The sequence below is a fragment of the Lycorma delicatula genome, chromosome 7 (genome assembly GCF_047948215.1).
Source record: "Lycorma delicatula isolate Av1 chromosome 7, ASM4794821v1, whole genome shotgun sequence".
NCBI classification, from domain to species: Eukaryota; Metazoa; Arthropoda; class Insecta; order Hemiptera; family Fulgoridae; genus Lycorma; species Lycorma delicatula.
In genome coordinates, this window is record NC_134461.1 from 52,547,134 (window position 1) to 52,571,681 (window position 24,548).

General features: G+C 30.2%; 1 protein-coding gene across 1 annotated transcript; it reads right to left on the reverse strand.

The window, feature by feature from the left end:
• Positions 1-1,336: 1,336 nt before the first annotated feature.
• Positions 1,337-24,289, reverse strand: LOC142327597 (cyclin-K-like). Its single transcript, XM_075370783.1, has 7 exons — positions 23,923-24,289; positions 20,030-20,161; positions 18,860-18,965; positions 16,263-16,320; positions 13,036-13,208; positions 11,944-12,081; positions 1,337-6,211 (listed from the first exon to the last, which is right to left on the reverse strand). The coding sequence occupies exons 1-7, from the start codon at positions 24,139-24,141 to the stop codon at positions 5,844-5,846; spliced, it is 1,194 nt and encodes a 397-aa protein (XP_075226898.1). The 5' UTR covers positions 24,142-24,289; the 3' UTR covers positions 1,337-5,843.
• Positions 24,290-24,548: the final 259 nt, after the last annotated feature.

Consider the following 24,548-nt stretch of genomic DNA (forward strand, 5'->3'; position numbering starts at 1 on the left):
ATTTATCAACTTGATGGTGATTTGGAGCATATGAAATGAAAGTATAGTTGGCCAGTTGCAGTACAAGTCCAAAAATTATGTATACTGTCCTTCAGAAGAAGAAGGAAGACCCTCTACTCGTCCCAACATCACGGACTGGAGTCCGGAAAAGAGCCCAGCAGAGATGCGTCCTGCTGAAAGGCAGCCATAACAGAAGTGGACGAAGAACTTCTACCTAACCTCTCCCTTAAAACTTGCATATAAATTAACTTAAACTAGCAATTGCGACTCCTCCGAAGAAGGGGGCGCATTGCTCCCTCCATATAGTTAGTGCCCCATTGTGGCGTATTCCTGCTAGCCTATGAAGCATTAGCACTGAAAGGACTTCAGTGGATGGTCTGAAGGGGAATTACATCGGGAGGACAGGTTGCATAAGCCTAGCCTTCCGTGGTCAGCCCATAAAATGGGTTCGATAACGCTGGTTTAACAACAGATTGGAATGCAATTAAATCCGTCCTTAAAAAATACTAAATATTAAATAAGACAAAACTTGAAAAATTAGACCCGTCACTTAAAATAAACCTTTTAAAAACACGCCCGATTTTAATCATCCAGCAGTAAGGGACTCTGTCCAGGTTCTGCGATCCGAAGGGAGAATCTATAAACTCCCGCCAACTTTCCATTCCATTCCTAATCTCCCTCTTTTTCTTGATGTAACCATTAACTAATCTTACAATTATGGCAGTGTCTAGCCATATCCTGTAACATTAACTTTATTAAACTCATATTTTTTACATTTATTGCCAAAATCATCAGTAACTAGCACACATCTGGACTTATGCTTAGTACAACTTTCAACTACAGCATTATAATTTAACAATTTGGTAAATAGTAGTACTTATTCCTAAGGTTTTGTTATGATTTACTTTGTTCTTTATTCTTAAATGTATTTTCGTTTTACTCGGTTTTTTATTTTCTGAGATTTGCCAATCCAATAGCAAATAACAATGGTCACAATAGCAACAGAAATTATCTCTTACAACATGGGATGCACTTGCAAGCACAAATGAAATAAGACCCACTATAGAGCCCAAACAAATAGTACAAAACACATGCATCACTGTTTTTTACACATATAAAATAGATTATTTCAGCTCGCCAACTTATGAGACTCCCAGCAGAGTGCTTTTACACTTCTTTAAGTCATCATGTAATTACACATAGGTCTTTTCAAAAGCATCATATGTTCCCTTATGGATGAAATATCCTTTCATTATAAATATTTTACAAACACAAATGGCAATTAAATATTTCAATGAATAAAGATAAACAAAAGAAAAAAATATGAATCCACATGTGATACCCATAAATACTTTTATTACATAATACATAACTTAAAACACTGTACAGAAAAAATATAAATGTGAATTATTAACAAAAATGATATCTAATAATTTTTTTATACACACAACAAAATATTAATTTAATATAAATTACGGCAAATGACATATTGTAAAATCAAATAACAATAATAATTAAATAATAATCATAATATAATTTTACATTTAGCAACTTATAACTTTCCAGAAGATTTCTCAAATTTGTAAATTTTTATTTTTATTATTTACTAATACACTCACAATTTCTAACAGATTCTACAAATTACTCAAAATCCTTTTTAAAAAGTGTAAAAAAAAAACTCAAACCTTATAAGCAAAAGTAACTAACAATACTTTTTCACTATGTAGAAGTATATCTTGGACAATCAAGCATGAAATATGGAAGTGACCAAAACAAAAATTGTACAAGCAAGGAGAGCTTTTATGCAGAAAAGAAGCCTTCTATTATCTAATATAGCTTGAAGGATTGGGAAAATTATCTTAAAAATATTTATAAGGAACACAGCACTTTATAATGAGGAAACATGGACAATAAGAAAGTCAGCATGTTGAATATTAGATGAGTTATGAAATAAAGAAGTCAGTCTTAAGTTCAATAGTTGAGAAGAGAATTTTATTTTAAGATTAACTAGTTTGGTAGGTCAAAATATAAATCTATGTAAGATTGGTATATAACCATGTAAGACTCATTTGAAAAATGAATTGTTGAGGACATAGGAAATTAATTATGCTGAGGTTAAAAAATTACAGCAGAACAAAAAAATAGTGTCAAACCAAAATATTGGTTGACATCGAATCAGACTGATGACTCCTAGGGAGATTTAAGATGTTTACTATTTTGCCAACACAAACACAAATAAAGAGATGGTGGCAAATATTTATTGATCAATCTTTATGTTATTTCACTTCAAGTACCTGACAAGAACTAAAGAATTTAGATGATGATTGCTGATAGAAGTTTAAGATTTTAAAATACAATATTTCTTTAGATTTTATAATACATTATTCAATATTTAAATTTTATTATTATTAAACTTGAAAGAACACAACTTAGAACCCCCAACAAAAACATAATACCAACATTTATATTGTAATTATATGTACAATATACAAACAACGTATAAAAATACCAAACAAAAACATATTATCAATGTTTAATTATATACAGCAGAATGCCGGTTTAAAATAATTATGATAAGTAATCCCTTTTTATCGGTCCCACAAATAATTCCATAAGGCCAAAAGGTAATTTTACCTTAAACAAAATGCAATATTTTTACCTTTATATAATAACAATCATTAAAACAATTACAAGAAAAAATAAATAACAAAGTATCAAACTAAAGTATATTAAAAAAGAAATTATTACAAAGCAGTTATTAATATTACAAAAATCATATTACTAACATACATTTTGGTTTACAAATTTGATATAACTATCACAGACAATGTTTATAAAAATAGTTTTCTTGGCTACATTATTTTAATACAATAACACAAAATTATGTAAGAATGCTATTCAAATTCTAAAATTAGAATTCTTTTTATTCCATAAGCAATAAAATATTCACTCATGAAAACTATAATAAATGTGAGTACTTCTTATTTATTAATTAATATTTACATACACAATTGGTTAACATTTATCTAAGGCCCATGATTATCATTACATTGATGTATTATTACAAACAAAAAAAGAATGTATAATACAGCTTTATTAAGTTATGGATATACTCGTATATATTTCTAATAAATCCTTAAATATGTTTTACTACTATGTTCTAAATTTATGGTATATTTTGGTTGGAAACTCAAAATGAAAAACAGCTGATTTTGAGCTATTATAACTTTACAACTAAAAAAAAATGTCCAAATAAAAATGTATTTGAAATTACAACTACACAAGTCATGATCAATGAGTTCAAGTTTTAATATGTAATAAAGGTTACATAAGTATAAATATATATAAATTACACTCAAAAGTATTATGGAGAGATTTTATACTGAATCCATTTATTTAGTATTTTCTGGCAAAATAAGGTTTAATGTGCAGTACTGCTCATATATTGTTTTCAACGTATGAAACTACTGCCTACTGCTATATGATTTATAAGTTTCTGAATTAACAACATACTTGAGGCAAATTTAGCAAAATTATACTTTTTATATATATTTCACAGATTTCACACATATATATTTTATTATTTTTCTTTTGTCTTCAATTATTTGACTAGTTTGATGCAGTTCTCCAAGATTCCATATCTAGTGACAGTCATTTCATTTTCATAATATCTCATTTCATTTTAAAACTAAGTGAAAAGAAAAAACTTTTTTCGACAATTGTCTAAATTATTGATAAAAAGACCCAATAGCTCAATTATTTTAAAATTTTAATATAGTTTTCTTACAAAATCATTTATTTAAATCTAAAAAAAATACACTTGTTAATATAATCTTCAACTTTTGCTATTAAAAAATGCTAAATTAAATACACAAATATACAATGCTATTAAACATACAGGACAATTAGTTATCTTATTTAATCAGAAAACTTCACTTACATTTTTTTTTATCAAGTTTAAAAATAAATGTTAACTAAGTAATCAAAACGACTGTTCATTTAAATAACTAACTCATCTACTTCCTTCTTCATCCACTACACTGTATAGTAATGTTAAACAGATTATGGAACAAAGGATATTAAATAGACAAAATAAAAATTTATATCATCCTTCAGAACACGTTTCTAGCTGTGTAATATTCAACCAAATTGGAAGTTCAGTTCTGAACATGTTAAACATGTCACTGGCATTGATATTATTTTCTTTAGATTTATTGTGTGCTTTTTATAACTAATGACTGGGTTAAAAGTAACCAGATACAAAATAATAAATTATAATTATATTTAATCAAAGATAACTGAAAGAGTAGTAGGTTCTTTCTATTATAGTAAAACAAATTTCGAGATTTACAATACCGTTAACAAAATGTATTAATTGAAATCATTCATCTGATAAAGTAATAGTGTATTACTACAAAATCACATATGACAAAAAAAATAACAGTGAAAAAATGCATAAAATTTAAACATTTATAAAATAAGATTAGGTTAAAAATCAGATGTTCTCCAACATTGTAGAACTTGAAATCCAGTGAAGGATGAATTTATTTCTAAATGGATTTGAATATCTATATTACAGTGTATATTATTTATAGAGTTTAATGAAGAGCACTGCATCAGGAATAATTAAGCTGTGACAGAGTAGGAAAACTATATTACTTAATAATATTTCTACTTTCATCTTAAAATTCATTTAGTGGATTTTCTTTAAAAATATGTTTTTTTTTAATAGTTCATCATATACTTTTGCCCTAATAAAGTCTTCATTCTGTTCACCAAAACAACAAGCTGTATAGTGAATATCATTACTCTTAGAGAAAGCAAACCTGAGCTTGTACAACTATAAGAAAGACTGAAAAAGACAACACATAAAGCAACAAAGTAATGAATCAATTAAGGAGAAAAAAAACAGTTAGAAAAAATCTGTTATATATACTGTTCCAACACAGCAGGGGATTATATATTTTCAGTTGTATGTCACAAAAAATTAGAAAGTAGTATAAGTTTACGTTCAAGTACATATGCAAATCAATGGTTTTGTTACAACATAAAACTAATAAAACATCTATTTAATCAAAATTTTACTCTATTGAGTTATGAAGTACAAATTACATAAAAGCAATATTTAACAACATAAATGAAATAGGCCATTGTAAAAAACACATGGATAATTTTTAACACTGATGCAATCACGTTTTGATGCAGTAAAAATACTATCATTACAAGTAGTTCAGCGGTGGTAACTTTTTTCTCTCAAGTTATTATTTCAGATCACCCTTCATTAAACCGCAACAAACAAAGGACACCACTAACTCAAACACAGAAAGTAATTATATGTATTAATTAGATTTAGATCAGGGTCCTGCAGTAAGTAAACTACATGAATACTGTATAACATAATCTTAGCTATCCAATTATCTTATTTCATATTATTTATTTTATCTGATCCTTTGAAAATATATAAAAACAATTTTAAAAATACCATGATTATTACTAAAATGATTCTAATGTATATTTTATTTGACGTAAGTTATTACACATATATGTGCGTGTGCATACTCATATGCAAACACATACACCCTGAATAACCGAACTGATTCCCTTATATTCTAAACTAAAATAAAATAAAAAAAACTTACAACTACATTATCACATTTCTGTTTATAAATATGTATAAAAATTATTTACAATTACAAAAAATATATAATTTTTTTGTTAAATGTTTCTGAAATAACATTTAAAGTGAATTGTGTCACTAATATAAGGAATTCCACATAAATTAATTAGAAAAGTCTTTAATATTATAAATATATAATCTAACAACATTTAATAATATGTAATATTTATGGTGGAGGACCAGCAGGTGGATAATAAGGAGGTCGTCCAACATTAGCTGCCATTCCTGGTGGTGGGTAATACTGACCATGATTATTAGTAGGCGGTGGTGGTGGTGGAGCATGATAATTTGGTGGGTAATTAGGCGGAGGTGCAGCATAATTAGCAGGTGGTACATTTGCTGAGAAAGGCGGTTGATATCCAGGCTGACCTGCACTATAAGCTGGTGTATTATACTGATAAGTAGTAGGTATTACACTTGATCCGATGTTAGGATCAGGAACATTATTTGGGTTTTCATTAACTGCAATTTTTTCACCATTTGCCGGCAACATTTTAATATCAGTCTTCGGTATTTTTGTTGGAGGAGGAACAGCTGTAACAAAAAAAAAAAAAATGTTGACAAATTTTTACTAATAAAACTTAAGAAAATAATTATTTTATAATTTCTGTAAGCAACAATAAGTCAGTAACTATAGCAAAAAGGACAAGGGAAACTATTTAAAAAGTGTACACTCTAATGGTCATTGCTATTTGAAACACGCATTATTGAATCCTACTTTTATAAACTTCCTACTCTTTGATTCACCTTCTTATTCAAAAAGTAAATGTACAAACAAGTTATAAAAATGGAGAAATTCTGATGCTCATCTCTTTGCTGCCACCTTTACTTAACCATAATCCTACACCAATATAGGATAGATCAAAACTTCAGTTGATCTGCCCTTAATTTAGTTTATTATATTGTAAGAAACATTTGATCTAGATGATGTGAAAAAATATAATACCACCAGCTATAACACTAACGTTAATTTAAAAGAGTATATTGGCCATGTTGTGTTTTGAATACACTGTATATTTGTCACATAAGTTAAAATTTTAGGAACTAAAGTATAATGAAAAATATTACTGCTGAAATACACACCAGAAAATAAATTAAAATTTATAGATTTTCTACATTAGTCTAAAAAAAATAGAAATTACAAATTAATACATTAAAAACAAAAGGAATAAAATATGAATAATATAAAATTAAGACAAATAACTTACTATTGTATTTCTATTCAATTTTAATAAGCATCACCATTTATAACTACAAATTAATTTGTCCATTAATTAATAGTTTCATTAATTATTTTTATCACTGATTATTATTTCTTAAACATTTTAATGGGTTGAATAGCAAAATGTGTAACAACGTAGACAATATCAGTTTTCATGCATCCATTTTGCTGTAAGATATTCTATTCTACTTCAAGGCAATTTGCTCTAAATAATGATAATTTGATGAGGAATATTACTTAAAATTTTAATTTTTAATAATGTTTTCAAATTGCAAATTATTTTCCTCTAGTAGTATACTTTGTACTTTTTTTATTTTTAAAATACTGAATTCTTAGTTCAAATGAAGAATCATACTTCATCATCATTAATAATTTTAGAGCCACATCTATAAAAATATAACATGATGTTAAACAATAAATAAAATTAAATATTAACAATATTTGTTTACAAAATCAGATGCTAACAATATTAGGAATGTACGAGGGTGGATCAATAAATACCCATGTTTGAAGACAAGAGGTGTTGCTGAGGAAAGTTGGCATTAGTACAGTACACTACCATTTATCAAATGACGTCATACAAAATTTCAGACTGATTCATAGGTTAGTTTTTATTTGACAGCCATTTGTATTAAACATATTTGGTGTTTTTCGATACAATGGAGAAAGAACAATATCGATTCGTAATTCACTTTTTATTTTTGGATGGAGAAATGTACGAAGAAATAAAAAGCGAAGTTGGATTCTGTCTACAGGACTCTTCACCATCTATGACAACTGTAAGATATTGGTTTAATGAACTTAAACATGGCTGCACATCTGTTTTTAATGAGGAGCGCCCAGGTTGCCCAGCAGATATGGTTACTGCAGAAATTGAAAAGATTCATGACGTGATTCCTGTTGATCGTCAAACGAAAGTGCATGAAATAGTAGAGGCCGTAGGTGTGTCATACAGAATGACAATTAACATTTTACATAATAAGTTAAAAATGAAAAAGCTGTTGACCTGATGGGTGCTGTGATTACTCACTTCAGACACGTGGATATAGCTGTCAACTTCAAAGCGGTGTTTGGTGTTTTTTTATACAATGGAAAAAGAACAATATTGATTCGTAATCACTTTTTATTTTTGGAAGGAAAACGTACAAAGAAATAAAAGCACAGTTGAATTCTGTCTACAGGGATCTCTTTAAGCAAAATTTGCAGGAGTTTTACATCGAGTCATCACTTCTGATGAAATCTGGATCCATTATTATACACCAGAGACCAAATGAAAATCAAAACAATGGTTTTTCCAGGCGAATCTATTCCAAAGAAGGCAAAGATGTCCTGTCGGCTGGAAAGGTCATGGCTTTTTCTTTTTCCTGTTTAGCCTCCGGTAACTACCGTTTAGATAATTCTTCAGAGGATGAATGAGGATGATATGTATGAGTGTAAATGAAGTGTAGTCTTGTACATTCTCAGTTCGACCATTCCTGAGATGTGTGGTTAATTGAAACCCAACCACCAAAGAACACCGGTATCCACGATCTAGTATTCAAATCCGTGTAAAAATAAATGGCTTTACTAGGACTTGAACGCTGGAACTCTCGGCTTCCAAATCAGCTGATTTGGGAAGACGTGTTCACCACTAGACCAACCCGGTGGTCGGAAAGGTCATGGCTACAATTTTTTTGGGATATGAAGGGAATAATCCTCACAGACTTTCTGGAAAAAGGAAGTACAATCACGGGACAGTATTACAATGAATTTATTGGCCTGATTCAACAAGAAATTGAAACAGACATGGCCCCACTTGGCAAAGAAAAAAGTGCTGTTTCATTACAACATACCAGCTCACTCATCCGGAATAGTAGCGACCAAATTGCATGAATTGTGCAAAGAATTGACTCAAACGAAAAGGTCATCGTTGAGACAGAAGCCTATTTTGAAGAGTTTAGAGAGTTTAAAAAAATGGCAGGGATGTTGGGAAAAGTGTATCCTCCTAAAAGCAGAATATGTTAAAAAATAAAAAAAAAACTTTTCTGAAAAACTTGTATCTTCATTCCTAACACAGATACATATTGATCCACCCTCATATAGTGCTTATATGCGTAGTAGTGGATTGGCTTTATTTGTTGCTACTGGAATATTGTCATAATCCTGATGTATGTAAAATGTGTATTTGTTAGCCCAATCATTACAATAATTAAAATTTTACATATAGAAGATCATTCTTCAATCTTCCTACATGAGATATGATTTGTACACTGAGATTTATGGTACATACTAGTAATAATAAAAAATAATGCATTTCTTTTGGGAATATATTTTAGTATTTTAAAATCTTAATTTCTGAAATTCTGTAACTATTAAACCTTCAAGCACGGCTTATATAAACATTTACATACTGAATGTTAAAAGAATTAATTAAATAATACTCTTCAGATTAGTTTGGTCAAATTCATGCCTCAGTTGCAGTAACCTTTATCATCCACATCATTACAGTTGGCATTGAGTTATGTTGTTCTTTGTGTTATTGGGTTTATGGTTTCTAAATTTTTAATTATTTTTTGTTTTTGTTTGATATAATTTTAGAGGTTTGTACAAGCTGCTGATGCAGGATCTCGTGAAAATCGACTTTTGGTATTAGTTTCTTATGTTCTGTTACTGTTATGTAACAGAACATAATATTTGTTATGTTCTGTTTGGTGGTTATTTTTTTGTCATTATTTGAGGCATAAATAAATATACATACATTGACTTCCTAATGGCTCTGAATCAAGAAAGCTATATTAGATATCTGGGAAGTTCTAGAATATTATACAAATCAATTTACCAAACTTAATTAAAATTCTTTGCTTCCTTAAATAACTAGTCCAGTTATGAGAGAGGTTTGCCTGGCAGAAATTAAGACATTTGGCAGTTTTAAGCAGTTCTATGCCTTAAAAATACAAAGGGCACTAGAAATGTTTTGCAATACAATGGTATGGACCATCATAAGTGATTATAAACTAATTCGTGATAAGACAGATCCCAACTTGGTCTGTACCTGCTCTAGTCAGTGTCTAAATGACATTAGCTTTTTAATTATATTAGTGAAAAGAGGTCGTTGTGGTGAATTCCGGGAAATTTTGCACATGGATAAAGAGTTGATCAGTGTTTAGAAGAAATGACTTGTGTTTGAAGAGGACTATTCTCATCATATAGAAAGAGGCAACGTTTGGAGTATGTAGAACAAATTGTTAGGGTTGTAGGGGGTGGTATACTGAAATGAAACGACTAACACTAGATAGAGAATCTTGGAGAGTTGCATCAAACCAGTCAACTGACTGAAGACAAAAAAAAAATAGAAAGAGGAAATTTTGGCCTTGAGGACACTCCACAGTCAGGTCAACCATATTCACCTGTAACTGACAGAAACACTGCTACAGTATGAAAAATGCTTGAGACAGATCACCTTCAAGTTAAAACGCTTTGTACTCTTTGGGTGCCAGATAATTTGACCAACAATCCAATAGCATGTGTTTCATAATGCCAAGAAATGCTGAAAAAGTTGAAAAATGGAAAATCTCCCTATGTGAACAATATTGTAAAAGGTGATGAAACTTGACTGTACTATTATGATGTCCTGACCAAGACTCAGAATAAAAAGTGCGTGTTTGAAAATAAGGAGACTGCTGCGGCTGTTCAAAAATCCAGATCAGTGAAGAAGAAAATGGTGGCTCTATATTTAGTGTGAGAGGAGTTTTAGAGCGAGTTGCGCTGGAAACTCAGAAGACAGTTATGGGGAAGTGGTATACCAAGGAATGCCTGGTAAAGTAGATGAAGCTTTAAGAGCTTCATCAGCTTCTTAAGAGAAACTGTACCTAAACTCAACGATGAACATGTAGTTTCTTCACCAAGATAATGCTCCAGAATTTGCTCTGAGTATTTGCCCAGCACTGGAATAAAACTATTAGAGTATCTAAAGTTCTGAATTCAGTCCATGTAACTTCATTTTGTTCCCTCACGTGAAGAACAGACTGCAAGGTAGGCATTCTATAAGCGATGATGACCTCCTAAGGCCTGTGGATTATCAGTGTACCCAGATTTAAAACAAAAAATGGTAAGGTTTCTTTGAAGACTGGTTTCTAAGGATTTTAAGTGTATAATGTGTGATGGAAATTATTTTGAAAAATTATAAACAAAGTCATATTGAAAAACTTCCCTAGTGCCCTTTACACACTTCAATCAGATCAACTGGATCTTTTAAGAGCAGAATAACCATGGGAAAAAAATGAATATATGTAAAATTCTCCACAATGATTCACAATTATTCTGGTACAAATAACAATTCTGCCAGTAATTTTTTCAATGCATCACTGTTTATTACAGTGTTCATGCTCTATCAGCCATGAGCATATTTTCTTCAAAATCATTAAAAAAATATAAATCAGCCAATTAATCTTGAACAATAATCTCAGGTAATTTAGTAGTGAAAAAAAGTTTAGAAGGAAAAAATGTAGCGGGAGATAAAGAATAAGGGAGTACGCGAGTAAAAATACATAAATCAAAATTAAGATATAATTAACAAGTTGAATTAAAAAGATTACTGGGAAATATGGAAGATTAAAGAAATGAATCAAATCAGCCAAATGACTGATGATAGACAAAAGTATCAATCTTCAGAGAAAAAATTATAAGATTAAAAAAAATCCTAATGAATTTATTGAAAACTGTAATCAAACATAACAGGAGAAGTGGGCTTTACCTAATTCCATTTTTGTCAAAGTTTTTTGACAAAAACTTTTCGATTATAATAAGTGTCAAATGACAGAAAAATAAGTCTGTATAAAATATAATGAAATATTACATATAATCTTTGACTGTTATATGTTTATATATGATAAAATATGGTGAAAATCAACCATAATAGAATGTTTTGTTAATTTTTCTTGCTTTCCCTGCTAGAAAACTACTTATAAATAGATTAATTAGCAATAAAAATAAAATTTATTAAAAAAAATTCAAATTTATATTTCTTATAAATCAGTAAAACATTGTAAAAACAGAAAAGAATTACCTGTATTTGGTGCTGGTGTCTGATTTGGAGGTAGTTGATCTTTTTTGTTGGGAGGACCTCGAGGTGTTAATGGAGGTGAATCAGGAGGACTAGATTTCTGGGGTTGTGAATAAACATCAAGAACTTGATGACAGATATCTGTAAAAAGGAAAAAAGAAAGAGAAAGTAATAATTATATTTTCATAATGTAATCTAAAGAAATATAAATTTGACTACTAAAAAAAATGCATATCAATGTGTTCATCAACTAAATTCGAGTAATTTACAAATTCAGCAAATCAAAAATACACTTTTCAGAATATTTTTTATTCACTTCATGTTTTAAAAACAACAGAGGAACAGAGGTCTAGCAAAATCTAAGGCAGAGTGGCAATACATCAGTCTTTCCTAAGAGGTGCTGAGTTTGAATCCTAGTCAAAGCCCCTTAATATAAATTTTTAAATTTCCACACACAAGCTTCAAGCTTAAGTGATCTATTTAAATATATATTAATGACTGAGAAAAATTATTTCATGCCTGTGAAATATTAATTCACATTTCTAGACACATTATTTATGCTACCTCATAGATGAAAGTTATATATTATTAATTATGTACCTAGTATGAATCTACTATCCCATATTAAACTTCTTTCTTTTCCTGTTTAGCCTCTGGTAATTAACTTTCAGATAACACTTCAGAGGATGAATGAGGATGATGCGTATGAGTGTAAATGAAGTGTAGTCCTTGTACAGTATCAGTTCGACCATTCCTGAGATATGTGTGGTTAATTGAAACCCAACCACCAAAGAACACTGGTATCCATGATCTAGTATTCAAATCCGTGTAAAAATAACTGACTTTTTTTAAGTCACCCCATATAAAACTGAACAAAATAAATTCTACAATCCTGCAGATAATTTGGAGAAGTATCTCTGAAATATTTATAACCTGAAAATTTCAGCTGTTACTGTTGTTTTGTTGGAATTAAAAATGTTGCTTACCAAATATTTTGATAAAAAATAAATTAAATGAAATTCACATTATTTATTAATGCAATTCATAAAATTTAATAAATTTAAGTCAACTGATATATTTATAATTACTACTAACCTTCTAAAAGATCCATGGTTACATCTTCAATAAACATATCCCACCATCGAAGATGTTTTGAAGTTCGACCTACCCAGTCGACAACTTCAAATTTACTAAGTTTACCAGCTAAATACATCATAGCAACTGCTATAACTTCTGGCTCCCACTGAAGACTTAATGTTGTACAAAGGCTGTAAAAAAGAAATTAGTTTTTTATGAATATTTTATTTTGAATAATTTATTATAAATATAATTACTTAATTTGGTAAATAATACAACTAGTATATAATCTAGATACACTCCTAACTGAAGAATTTTTATCAAAGATAGTTTTATTACATTAAAATGTTGTATAAGACGTTAAAATAGCCAGTAAAAAATAGGATATTTATTATAAAATAAACTAAAATTTTTTTTAAAATTAATATTCCTTTATTTATTTTTTAAAATAAATATTACACATGTACAGTACAGACTAGTCTAATTCTTATTACAAAATCAAAAATATAGTTAGTTTTTATTTACTATGCCATCTATATATTATAAGATAACGTATGTAAAGATATGCTGCTATGTTAGATGTTAAGCTACGAGATAAACTAATTTCACAAAATTAAGATATATATTAAATTAATTAAAAAGTACTGATAATTTGCAACAGAATGATAAATTCTTGATAATCAGCATTAGGTTTTTTTGTTACAACGAGTTACTGCAGTATGAATTTAAGTGGTTCTTGTTGTGTGTAGTTTAAGTGGAACTTAAACTAGAGGTTTATTTTCTTCAAAATAAAAATTTTCATTTAACTACTACAAATTATCCTGAAGCTTCTCACACATAACATGATTTAGATATATTAGTGATTATTTTTGATCCAGTAAACTTCAATAATGCCAGATAATTCTAGAAAAGTCAACAGATATTATTAATTCTTCCAATTCAACGGAACAGATCATTCCATAAAGATCAGCAAATCAAAAACTTCTGATTGTCCAGCAAGTCAACAACATATGATTGTAATTAATTAATCATAGTATTCAGGTAAGTGGGTGTCAGGAGGTTACCTTGGGAGGGCTTTGCTCTGGTGAACAGGAGTGATGATGGGCAGTATAAAAATTCAGACAAAAGCAACCTCATAACCCCCCTCACACCAACAAATGACCTACTCATGGTGCCCCTGTTAAGCTGAGCAACTCAACAGAAGGTTTGAGTATCCACCCCTGGTGGAGACAAGAATAAGCGAGCAGATATATGTTGGGGGCTGGGTAATCCTTTCTCACTGTAACACAGCAATCTGATGGAGGTCATTTCTCATCTCAGGAAGCAGGTGAAGTAGCAGATCTGACTGCTGAAGCAACGTTTTATTTATTTTTATGATTTACCTAAAGGAGGCAACCCCTCCATCATGATCAGGTGCTACAGGCCGATAGCCTGCACACCTTAAATTACCACTATTATAAGCAAAAATAAAGAGCGAACTGGACTGGAAATCAGAAATTCAAGAAAGAGGTGGGAATTTTAATAAGATAAAACAGCTAGAAAAGTGTAGACAGAAGTGGAGAGCTCTTTGTTTCTTGACACGCACTGGATAAAAGAGACTTCGACTAAGTAAGCTATTAAGAGGATTCAGGTATAATACCTCAATAATACTTAAATGTACATTAATATAGGATGATTCAAGTAGTGTTACTGGCACTTTCTGAGCTCATTCTACTAGGAAAAATAATGAAAAAAATTTGTATAAACATGGGTCCAGAAATGCTCTGTTAGCAAGTAATGGCTAGCAAAAGATTTCACCCTGATTCCTGGGCAGAGACAGAAATAAAACCACACTGAAATTCTAGGAACCAAAATTAAGAAGTAAACTTATGGTTTACCCCCAAATTAAAGGGTTTCTTAAAATTTTTGACCTGAAAATTTAAATAAAATAGGTTCCAGAACCATATCTCCAGTAGTTTTAATAATATATAATGTAAAACAGAAAAATTATTATCTAAACCATGTTTTTTTTACATTTCTAATAACAGAAATTTATTAAATGACTAATAAATGCATAAAATTTATTATCAAAACTTGTACAGAATTTAATTCTAAGAAGATTAATAAGAAATAGCCAAATAAAAAACAAATACAAGTTCACCAGAATAAATCTTATTATTAACAATAAACACTCTGTAAGCAGGACATGATATTTATTGTTGCTGTGTATTTTAACAAATACCATCTCTATAAATTCAGACTTGGAATATTACTAAAGTTTTTTCAGACTTGAAACACTACAAATTTATAGTATTTAATTTAGAAAAGTTTATACTCCTTGGATGAGTATATTAAGAGTATAAGTATAAAGTGTAACTTGTTCATGTGATTTTACTGCTAAGTAAATTAAGGCAAGAAGGTGATTATATAAGACAGTATGCCATCAGTAATGATTAGATTTCAAGATTATAATCTATGTATTTAGTCTGTTACAAGTTGAAAACTAACAAAAAAAAAGAACTACACAATGTGATATAAAACTCTTGAGCAATAATAATTAAATGTAAACTGTAATTTTTAAGTAAATAACAGAGCAATATTGTTAGTTTTACTTTACAGGATAACACATATTCTAATATGTAAATATAAATAAAAAAGTAAATTCATATGTTTACTATTCATTTACAAAGTACCATAGCACAGTAACGTAATGTCAACAATGCTATGCAGAGATGTCAAGGCATCTGTACGCAGTCTGGTTTTAAGTAAATGTAATGGTAAAAATGTAATTTTGAACAGATTCTGGCTGACAATTCCTGAAATGTATGGTTAGTTGAACCCTGACCACCAAATAACATCAGTATCCAAGATCTACTATCCAAATCCACATAAAAGCAACTACCTTTATTAGGATTTGAACCTCAGAACTCTCAACTTCAAAATCAACTGATTTATGAAGACAAATTTACCATTGGACTTTACTTAGTGGGTTTATATATTAAATTATATTTTAATGAAATTGATTATGTTGATGTTGGAAAAATGTAGCTTTTATGAGCATGATTAAAACCATGATCTAATTTCATGGTTAATAAAAGTAATTTGATAAATATATATATATATATATATATATATTTATCAAATATATATAATACACTTCCAACATGTCCAAGGCATTATACTGCAAAAAATAAAATACTTTTATGTAAACTAAAAAACTTCTTTCATGTTCAAATTAACACAAAAACTCATTTCTTAAATGTTACCTGTCATTAACAAATGTCCAAGCCATCTGAAGCATTTTATGTAGTTTAGCTTTGTCTCCTAAAAAATATAAAATACAAAAATAAATCTTTATATTCTAATATTTTAATTACTATACGATTCAAGATAAAAATATACCATTAAACAAATGGCAATAACAAATAATGTGGGTAGTCTATTTTCTTAAAAGACCCTACATACTGGATGTAACTATGAGGAGCTCTTTATAAGCAACTGAAGAAAAAAAAGGAAGAGCAAATCAGTTGAAATAACATCTGATAAGTCATATACAAAAATGAAATGATTGAAGAGTATAGAGAAACTACACTAACCTGCACAAGCTCCATACAACAAACAATGAAAAAAAATACAACCATACAAATAAAATTGTACTTCAACCTAGATTTTAATATCATACTATAACTTTATTACAAAGATGTTTATTCAAAAAATGTAAATAAAAATACAAAATAGTATCGTTTATGTCATTAACAAATCAATATAAAAATGCTCATAAAAAATGTTATCCACTTGTATATGAAGAAATATTAATTTGAACATAAAGGAGGCCAAACACAAAACTGATAGACAATTCTTCATCATACAACTTTGGTTGCTGTAAAGGAATTTTCATTAGCAAATGGTTTGGCTTCAATTATCGTTGATTAAATATAGTTGTGGGGTTAAATGTATAGCATTTTGGTTGTGGTTAAATATTTAATGTGTACTACATGTGTTTTTTATATTAAGCCCTAATCACTATTATTTTATTTCCTCTTTTATAATCACACAGGATCACTTTAGTCAATCCATTATCCAAGTCTCTTTGAAAGGTCTTGGACTTTGGTTAGTCCAAAGAAAGGACTATTCTCTAAAGAACAGTCTCTTCTTATGCATAGTATCAGTGATGGTTTCTAACTCTTTGTACATGGTTTTATTGGACACAATCCACAACTACCTGTCTTTCCGGTACTTTTTGTTGATGCAGGTTCTTCCAATTCTTCTTTCGATTTTCTGGAGTCTACCAGTCTTTGATTGCTTGTTTAGATGGAAGAGAGTTTCTGCTGCACATGTGGCTTCCATTTTTGTAACTGTATAGTGTATAATTTTTGCATTTATAGACTGGGCACTTTTTACTGTAGATGTGCCAGGTTAATTTTTGTGCTTTAGCCAGTTTGTTTGTTATTGTTTTGATTTTTTTTTTGTTTAGTTTGTTTGTTATTATTTTTCCAAGGTATTTAAATTGGGTTAGTATTTTGTCTATTACTGTGTATTCTTTTATCTGCGTTGATTTTTTGCGTATAATTTCTGTCTTTTTGAATGATATTTTGAGGCCCATTTTATCTGCCATGTTTTAAAATTTTAATATGAGTTTTAGCTTCGTTGATGTCGTTTGCTAGCAGTGCCAAGTTGTTGGCGAAACCAAGGCAGTTTGTTTTGAATTTTTGGCCTATTTTTATATTTGGGGGCAGTTTTTGAGCCACTCCCTCATTAACATTTTCAGAGCGCAGTTGAATAATTGTGGTATGAGTAACGCTTTGGCACAGTCCTGGTTTAATCTCAAGTTGTTCCAAGAATTCGTTTCAGAATTTCATTTTTGACTTAAGTGTTTTTGAGGGCCAGTTTTATCATGTTTATTAACTTGGGATATAGTCTGAGGTGTCTTAGAAGAATTTTTAATATGAATTCTCTGTGGATGCAATCATTTATTTGCTTTCTTAAGGTTTACAAACATTATCACCATGCCTCTGCTTCTTTTTCTGTTGTAATCCATTATTAGCTTGGGACTCATGATCTGGTCTGGACAGCTCCTACGGGACCTGAAACCTCCCTGGTATTCTCTTAGTTCTTTCTCAAGTTGTAAACCTGTTGAGGTTGATTCATGAAAGAATTTTTTATGTTGTATCTAGGAATGAGAGTTCCCTGTAGTTACTAGGGTCTGTTTTGTTTGCTTTTTTGTGTAGTGGAAGGATGAGGGCAGTATTCTGGTAGTTCTTCTTTGATCCAATTATTGACAAGTTGTTGTTGATGAGTGATTTTTGCTGGTTTTTTCCTAAATGTTTACAGATCTCTACAAAGGTCTGACCGATCACCCAATGCTTAGTAATTCTTTATCTAATCCAGTGCTTGGTAGACTTCTTTTATTATGGGAGGGTTGGTGTTTCTGGTGGTGCTGTTATTGGGGTGTTAGTGTTGATGTTTAGGAATTCTGTCGATCCTTTGCAATTAAGGAGTTTGTTGAAATATTTAGCAAGCTATATTTCCATGTTGCATTTTCTTTTGTATCTCAACTGCATTTTGTTGAATTCTTCTATTGATTTCAGTGTGTCTTTTTGTTTTCCTTAGGGTTTAGGTGGTTTCTTTTCTATGTTTTACAAGATTGTGGAAGGAATTTTGTTTCTGATTTTTGGGACTGGTGTGATAGCCATGCTTGATATCTCTTCACTGTTTCGTCGCATTCACTGTTCCACCACTGATGCTTTTTACAGGGTTTTATTGGTCATAATAATTCATCATAATTATTCTAGGCAAATTAATTAACCACAATTAAAAATATTAGTTATTAAAAGTTTAAGTATTTAAGAAAATGATATATTACCCTTTAAACATTTGGCGTACTTTAGTAAAAAACTATATGGATGTTCTACTTGCAAATCAAATTTTATCGTTTGTAGAAGAATTCTTTCTAATATCATAACTTCTTCCTACAAAAAAAAATTATAAATAAAATAATTAATACAATGCTGATAAATTATATTTTAGCTGGATCCCAAATAAACTATCATTCACAACCTGACAATATCACAACACCTGAAATATATCAGGGAATAGCATCATCAAAACTGAAGGGAGAAAAGTAAATAGGAAACATAAATGGACAAATCAAACATTTAATAATCCAATTCCTATCACTCATTGAAGCTAAAGTACACTGCATGCTGTTGTCACCAACTGGTTCATTACCAATGATTAAGGCCAATACCAATAAAATACCATTAACATTCAAAATGCTTAATTTTAAAATTAATCAACACGAAGTCATTTCATAAAAATTTAAAAGTAACAGATAACATCTTTCTGTCATATTACAATAGTCTACCTAGAAACCACATCAGAGAATAACAAGATACATGTGCCAAGTATGGTTTGTACTCCACACATGTAACAAACAAAAAAAATTACACAATAATTAACATTAATTAATTACGGAAAAATAAACAAAATGGCTGCTTTTTGCCAGTATTAATGTTTAAGGATTACTAATTTCATTAACACACTTTTCTGCGATTACTTAAAAGAATTAACAAAATTATACTTTATGAAAATAAAATCTTTTCTATTTTGCTATATCTATTCTTCAGTTTTATTAAGAATAATTCTGTAAACATATTTATTATTACAGCCAATTTATGCATACTTTCCTTTTAATTTCATAATAACAATACCTTGCAAAATGCAATCAAAATAGTACAAATGAAAAACAAAATCTTTGCTCTGATACTTAGAAATTAGTTGAATATGATTTATCTTAAGAAAAATTAAAACATGAGGCTATTATCTAAATTCACAGATTCACAGAGAAATACAAATATAATTCCAATAATATTTCATTTTTTAAAATAAAATAACTTATTTAAAAAGTTATTCACACCATTCTTCAAGGAACTGATTTTTCACATGAGTAAATAGTAAAATACTAGAACAAGTAATAAATATACTGTATCAAACTAAAATTATTTGACTCAAAATTATTTCTTTTAATCCCAACCTTTGGATCATCACCAAATGTAGCAAATTTTTCATCAGTAAGTAGACTTCTAACCGTGTCAATTATATCTCTACATTTCTTTGGCGTTTCTTCAACTTTTCCAGCCAAAAATAAACAGCAACAAGCAGTTACCTGAAAGAAAAAAATCAAAACAAAATTTAGCCACAACTCATCAACATATTATTAATATTGTATTTTAAACAATAAAAGGTGTCTGGGCTAAAGGTATCCCAAGTAATTGCCTATATTTAGAAAGCCAATTGTCCTAATCTCTTAAACACAGAAATCAATCGACAGGAAATATCTCCAAGGTTTGTTTTGTATACTCTCAAGGTCAGCAGAATATGCAAGCGCAATCAAGCCGACCCACAATCCAACTGTGGTCAGTTGAGATGTGAACCCCACAACATAAGGTCCAGTTTGTGCTTTGGTTGGTGGAGTTTCAATCAGTTACTTATGTTGAACAGCAACTACAAACTGAATGGAATATTGACTCCATTACTGATCTTCAATTTTAAGAGAAATTGGAAGCTTAGTTTCACAAACTGTAATCATCCAAAAGTACCACTTGGTGATGAAATTGTGGATTGTGTATGCAGTGCATTCACAGCCAGTCCTGGTCTATTGGCGAGGATACAAGTTACAACTCTTTCCATAACATTAAGCCAAATCATCACCACCCACGATATCAGTGCTACAGAGGTATGCACTGTCTTGAAAACAATCCTAATTATCTTGATATGTTGTTATTTAGTGATGAGGCAACCTTTCAAATGTGCAATAAGAAAGGAAAGTTAAGACACAATTGTCAAATTTGGGGTACTGAAAATTGCCATACAGTAATCGAAAATGAAAGTGACACACTGATAACCAATATCTGGTTAGGACTGCACAAAAATGGCATCATTGGTCTGTTCTTTTTCATGGAGCTCTCTGTGACAGGACACACGTACTTTAACATGCTTACGAACTTTGCTGTTTCTCAGATTCCTGCATCCTTCAGTTTCCAACAAGTTGCTGCTCCAGCACACTTTCATGGAAATGTTGCCATGTTCTTGAACAACACTTTCTACAGATGTTGGGTTGGATGAGGAGGTCCAACTCCATGGCCACCTAGATCTCCAGATATCACTCCTTTGAACTTTTTTGCTTGGGGATATATTAAAAGTTAGTGCATCAAAGTAAAGTTCAAAATATGGATTATTTAAAACAGAGAATTTTTGTTCTAATAATGCTGCACATTCTCCTAAACACCTTCTTTTTTTTTAACCTCCGGGTCCGCAGTCAAGTAAATCTTTCTGCAGAGGATGAGATGAATGTTTTTGTAGTGTGTGTGAAAAATGCCATGACTGACCAGGATTCGAACCCAGGACCTCCGGGTGAAAGGCCAAGACACTACCACTCATGCCATGGAGGCCGGCTGCTCCTAAACACCTACCAAGAGTTAGATTATTGTTTAAATATCTGCTGAGCTACAAAAGGTGCAAACATTGAACTTGCCTAATCCACATTAAAACTTGGTGAATGGCTGTTTATTAAAAAAAAAAATATATATATTAACTGAATTTCTTAATATAAGCTATTACTTTTGGATACCTTTTGCCCAAAACTCTGTACATATTACATGAGGGCAATTCCAAATGATGAAAAAACAGATTACAGAAGAAATATTGGGTATGTACATTAGTCACCAGCATTCAACAACCTTGTTACCACACACATCTATTGTTCATTTTCTTTAGTACTCATGAAATCGAACTAGGTATAACTGGTCCTCCTACTGATGCAATATAACTGTCACTATCGATCCTGATAAATGTCATCAGCATCACACGATTCATTTTTTGCAAGTGGAAGAACACACATTCATGAGGTCAATATTCAATTGTCAATGCAGATCCATATAATCAAAATCAAATAATTCTAAGTATATAAAGATACTCATAAGAGTGTAATTCTTCAGTAAGAAAATGTGCAGCCCAGTCTACTGGTAGAACAAAGGCTTTTACTTGAGCAATTAAAGGAGGTTTTTTTAGTGTTCGCCAGCAACCTAGACATTATAATGAATGACTCTTCATTAAGATTAAAGTATATGTGGTTACCCAGTACCTTGAAAGTTATAAGAAGCTCACGGATGTAATTAATAACTAATTGGGCATACTGGCAGAAGAGTTCTCCAATAAGGATCTCCAAAAACTGGAGGCACAAAATAAAGTACTTGAATGTATGGTGAAGTAGTGTAGATAGATAGGTACTTGTTTGTTTTTGTAGATATTAATTTTAAATTATATTAATTATATACTATATATTAATTTTAAATCAATAACACATGTTATTCGATTTTCACATTTATTTAAAAAATGACAGCTGTTTCAGTACACAGATGTTCATACTGAATTTCTCAGATATTACATATAGAATACTTGTCATTTAATGATATACTTGTCATTTAAATGTACCAATATATTACTTTATGTAATGTTCATGGTAAGTTTTTAATTAAAATATTTCAGGATAAAAAGATACAGAATAATAAAAAAATTACCACTGGCTCTATACTAATAAAGCAGGTACTGGATGATCTATTGAAAATTAAGAAAAACACAGCAAGATCAATTTTATATTAATTTTTAAATGGCTCCTAAAGGGCTTCAGAGTAAACAACAACACAGTATTTGATCAACAAAACAAGCCATAGCTTTTTTTAAAGAAAAGCCTACTGGGTCATGTAGGCTGATAATCTCAAACTGTCATAATCAAAAACTCGCCACTGATTGCAAACATCCACAGTAGCATCATTCCTGATGTAGATGGCATTAATTGCCATCTTGTTAGGGTGCAATTGTAATTCAGGAATTCATATTCCACAAAGTGATGCAGAATAATAAGTGCTATTTACGTACTAAAAATTTAATTGGAAAATACAATCCAGCACACTTTCAGTATTCTCTTCAAATAATTTGTGTATTATCTTGCTATACTCAAAAATATTCTACTGACAGTAATAATTATTTTTGAGGATAGAGTTAATTCAGGGGTTCAGTATGATATTCAGGTGCAGCCTAATACTACCATGGTATGTAAACCAGATCCTGCCAACTCACCAAGTGGATTATGATAGTTCATTGACTGGAACCAATCAATGGCTGGATCGACCTTTAACCATACATTTGCTGCCTATTGTTCCATTCAGCATGTGTGGCATGAATGTAGAACAAATCAGATATATCACAGTAAATATGAAATAATACAACCAGAAGGACCAGCTTGTGTTTGAAACTATAGCTTTCCTGCCAGTCCAGGAAATGATAAGGGTATAATAATGGCTCCCATAGACCCAATCTAAATGACTTGTTACAGTAGCAAGGTCATTTCATTGAGGGCCATTGTAGAAGAGATTTGTCATACTTTGCACATAAATAAGGGCCAATTTGGATCTGGATAGCTAGGATTCTAAGAAAACCTCAAAGTACAATTAAATCTGTGCAGTGATTATACCATCAAAGAACACCGGAGTACTAAATCATGGATACCACTATTCTTTGGTGGTTGGGTTCCAATTAACCAAATATCTCAAGAATGGTTGATCTGAGACTGTACAAGACTACAACACTTCATTTACATTCATACATATCATCCTCATTCATTCTCTTACGTAAGACCTTACAGTGGTTTCAAATACTTAACAAACAAAGAAAGAAGTAATGAATTATATAAATATTACTATAACATGTATAATATCTAAAACATCAATTATTACGACTGCGAAAATTAAATGCTATTCTAAAACCAGCATTAGCAGTCCAGATCATTAATGTAATGTAAATTTCATAGAATAATGAAAGAGTTAAGTACACATGAAATATACTAAGAAAACAAAAATGCATACTTACATATCTCGGGAAATTTCGGAATGAATGATACATATAGAAACGGTGAAAGTAAACAACACCAGTAGCCATTGTATTATATCCTAAGTCCATCTTTGTTCCAGCAGCTTTAATAAATCTTGCACCTTCTCTTCTGTACCTGCTTTCAGTCTCAAAATCAATTCCATCTTGTGCAGAGGGTGTGTTCCTTAATTCCTTTTTCTCAAAATACCAACAAGGCATTTTACTTCTCTATATGATATGATAATAAAAATTAATTATAAATTCCAATAGCAAACAACAACATCAACAATGCAACTTAGCGTAGTTCAACTAACAATTAATTAACATGACATCTGTCGTACATATATGTGACATAACCTCAAAACATTAAGGTTATGAAACTTAGGATTCCATTGCCGTTTAGATTTCTTTCATTATTTACTGTGTTCATATAGGTTATTCATTTGACTGATTTGTGATGTAGTGTAAAAATATTTTAATGTCACCCTGAAATATTTTCATCCTGGTTCTTACTAATAGATTTTATTTACTAAATCTCTGTAAAAACTTAGTTCTCCAGTTAATTTTTATTTTTTTACGTTTAAATATGTCATTTCTTTTTTATGTTAATAATATATATAATAAAT